The sequence below is a fragment of the Pygoscelis adeliae genome, unplaced genomic scaffold, assembly GCF_000699105.1.
Source record: "Pygoscelis adeliae isolate BGI_AS28 unplaced genomic scaffold, ASM69910v1 Scaffold27, whole genome shotgun sequence".
Classification (NCBI taxonomy): domain Eukaryota; kingdom Metazoa; phylum Chordata; class Aves; order Sphenisciformes; family Spheniscidae; genus Pygoscelis; species Pygoscelis adeliae.
Window position 1 is genome coordinate 7,132,829 of NW_008825410.1, and position 3,658 is coordinate 7,136,486.

Below are 3,658 nucleotides of genomic sequence, written 5' to 3' on the forward strand. Positions count from 1 at the left end.
CCCGGTCTCCCGTTTCATTCCAGAGAGGGCCCACATTTTCCCTCATCTTCCTTTTATCCCCAACGTACCTATAGAATCTTTTCTTGTTGCCCTTGATGTCCCTGGCCAGATTTCATTCTATCAGGGCTTTAGCTTTTTCACTGGCCAAAATTACACATGTTGATAGTCTGACTTAGGATTCCTAACTAGTACGTGTCATGTAACATAAAACAATACTGTTGGGATTCAGAGATTTGGAGGGGAATAAATGGCCAACCTAAGGTAGTTAGTAGTTGATTATAAAACCTGTATGTATGTATAAGAAGATAAACTAGTTATACGACTAAAAGGTGCTTAACTTTTCAATCCATAATTCAAACACAGCATGTACATGTGGAAATATTTAATCCATAAATGGAAACATAGCATATGAAGATATATTTAGTTATTACTGTGTAGTAGGATTTTCCCTTACTCTTACCAGTACGCACACTTGCTTTATGAGAACTACCTCTTCACAGCTCTGAGGTGAACCATGCCCCGGTGGCTCCAGAGCAGAGATGGCACCTCTCTTGCCATGTCTGACTAGTGCTTGTGCACAGCTGCAAATCTGTTTTCTCATTCTTTCTTTTACAGTCAAGTAAGTTCTGCAGTGACAAGAAAGAGGGCAATTTTGGTTAAAAGCATATCTAGCTCAACAGAAAATTTGGCAAACGGGGAGAAACGAAATTATACAATCAAGAGCAATCAGAAAATGATTTTGATGGGCGATTACCGTCAGATTGCAATGTTTCTACATGGATCCACAGGGCTTGGTATGAGCCCAACTGCAATTTGACATTTGTATAAAATCATCAGTCTGCATAAAAGAACAGCTTATGAATGACATGATTTTTTGTAGTATGCCAAAGAAGAAGGACGACTGAAGGGACCAAGTATTTTCAGTCACTGAATACAATGGGTCTCCAGCTCAGCCAGAGCTGTCAGCTGAAATTGTGCCACTTTTTCTCTAAAATGATCATGTCAGAATATACTACTGGCTCCAGTCTCTAAAGGTAGGATTCATTAGTATACCAATTACTAACCTTGAACAAGGTAACCCTTTAACCAGAGAAAACTCACGTCTGTGGGGTAAAATGGGTTAAATAAATCTCTCTCTGCCCACTGTGTTCGAGTAGGGCTGGTACTTTCCTCCTGGAATGTTCTCTGCCCACTATTTTTCAATGGTCCCCTGAGTTGCAACAAATCCCGCATCAGCCTCTTTTGGTCTTCAGTGAAGTCACCTTTCTCCTGTCATGTCTGAGACTGGGATATAGATATGATTTCTGACATTCCCTGATCCTTTCAGGATTCCCCTAAATTTCCCTGAGGCTGCAGACAGATGTTTGCTGCTCCTATCATCCTCCCCTTCCTCTCCCTACATCCACCACGCTCAGTCATTTTCTGGGAAAATGAAATACTCCTCTCCCTCCGGAGTGCCTTAGTTAACTCAATGTGCAACTGCTAGGATAAGGCACATAGGCAATACCATGTGCTAAACCATGACAAACAACACAAAGTTCTCTCTCACATGTTCAAATAAAATAGCCTGTCCTGGTTTTGGCACGGATAGGGTTAATATGCTTCTTAGTAGCTGGTACAGTGCTGTGTTTTGGATTTAGGAGGAGAATAATGTTGATAACACATCGATGTTTTAGTTGTTGCTAAGTAGTGCTCACACTAGTCAAGGACTTTCCAGCTTCCCATGCTCTACCGACTGAGAAGGCTGGAGGTGCACAAGAAGCTGGGAGGGGGCACAACCAGGAGAGCTGACCCAAACTGGCCACAGGGACATTCCATACCATGTGACGTCATGCTCAGTACATAAACTGGGAGAAAGCTGGCCGTGGGGGGGCCACTGCTCGGGGACTGGCTGGGCATTGGTCGGCGGGTGGTGAGCAATTGCGTTGTGCATCACTTGCTCTGTATATTATCATTATTATTATTATTATATTTCAATTATTAAACTGTTTTTATCTCAACCCATGAGTTTTCTCACTTCTACTCTTCCAATTCTCTCCCCATCCCACTGGGGGCGGGGGGGAGTGAGCGAGCGGCTGTGTGGTGCTCAGTTGCCAACTGCGGTTAAACCATGACATAGCCTTAATATAAAGATTTAATTGTGTATATGTGAGATTTCATATTATACACTTAAGGGCAGGAGAGGAAACCACAATTACAAAATAGAAATTACTTTATTAAAAATGGTGGCTATGAAAAAAATGTTGGTGTTACAGTGAGAAAGCACCTTAATATACAATAATACCCCCCCATTAATACAGTTTGTGAAACTGTAAAGAGAGAAATTATGAGAAGTGAAACTAATTTCCTATTCATGAGACATTAGTAGGACTGAAACTGGATTACTACCATAATTTCTTTCTGATGCTCCTTTAAAAAGAAAAAGTTGAAAATTTATGAAGCTCATAAACCACCAACCATGCAGATAATTGAAAAGTTGGTAGAAGTCATTCCATTGTGACACTCAGGGCAGGTTCAGCTCATCAAGTGCAGTGCCTGGAATTTAGGTGTCAATATGTAGCTATCCCTCTAACAACCCTTTACACTAGTCATCATTTAGGGTTTGTAAATGTAGGTGCCTACAGCCATTTTGAGACTCCCTGGGGTACCCAGAAGGGCTGCATAGAATGCTCCCAACTGCCACCTGTCTCAGCAGAGGCAGCCGATGATCACCTGGGTCTCCAAGGTCCCTTCATTCTGATGGAGAAGGGCACAATGAAAGCATGTAACCAAAAGCTAAACCCAGACAAATTAAAGTGAGAAATGATGCACGCTTTTCTGGTGACTGTGATTAACTGTTAAGCAACAAGTGTAAAGTAAAACATCAAAGCTTGTGTCAGATTGTTTGTATTTTGGTTACTTCAAATCAAGACTGGGTTTGAACCAAACAGCACATTTAGAATAATTTGACATGGCTGCAGTTGTTAGCTCAAATGTAGTGCTTCGGTTTTGAAGAGGCATTTGTTGAAGGGGTATCATTTTTACGAGAAAATGGAAAAACAAAAGCGAGACAGATTAGGTGGTGGGAGAAAAACATCTTTCTCATCTCTAATCATGTATCTTTCTCTACATTAGGGTCCCAGATCATCAGCTCAGGAACCTATTTAGCCCTCACATGGGGGATAACAGGGAAATTAGTCAAATTTCTTTTGCTGTGGGATAACAATATGATGGTAACATGGGCAAGTCATCCAATTCTAATCTTTGAACTTTGTTTTGTTCTATTTTTCTCTCTCTTAGGTTTGTTTTGTGTATTTCTCACTTACATTTCATTCTATTAACTTTGATGCTGCTCTTTGTGATTCCTGGGTGAGCTTTAGCCATTGGCAGAAGTGCTTGAAAGGATTCGCATTTCTTGTGTTCTTGTCACCATTTATGATCCTTGCTTCTCCCTTTTTCACAAATTTTTGTTTTATTCACAGATGTGAAAAAGAATGGAAAGGAAACCGTTGCCACATAAGTGCTAAGCCTCTTCAGCCTCCAACTTCAAGTCTCCTTCAAAATGGTGGGTCTGTAAAAAGAAAGAAATATCTTTCAATTCATTCTTTGAGTGTTTCCTTTTACTTATTCCTGTCTTCGATTGCTCTCATTTTGCAGATACTTGGATTGGGTTGGGTAT

The 3,658-nt window shown here is 40.8% G+C and overlaps 1 protein-coding gene across 1 annotated transcript in view; it reads left to right on the forward strand.

Moving 5' to 3' along the window:
- MALRD1 (MAM and LDL receptor class A domain containing 1) overlaps positions 1-3,658 on the forward strand; it is a 296,434-nt gene that overhangs the window by 280,478 nt on the left and 12,298 nt on the right. The window contains exon 36 of the mRNA XM_009330606.1: positions 3,462-3,544. Coding sequence (XP_009328881.1) covers positions 3,462-3,544 — 83 coding nt within the window. The remainder of the gene's footprint in view (positions 1-3,461; positions 3,545-3,658) is intronic.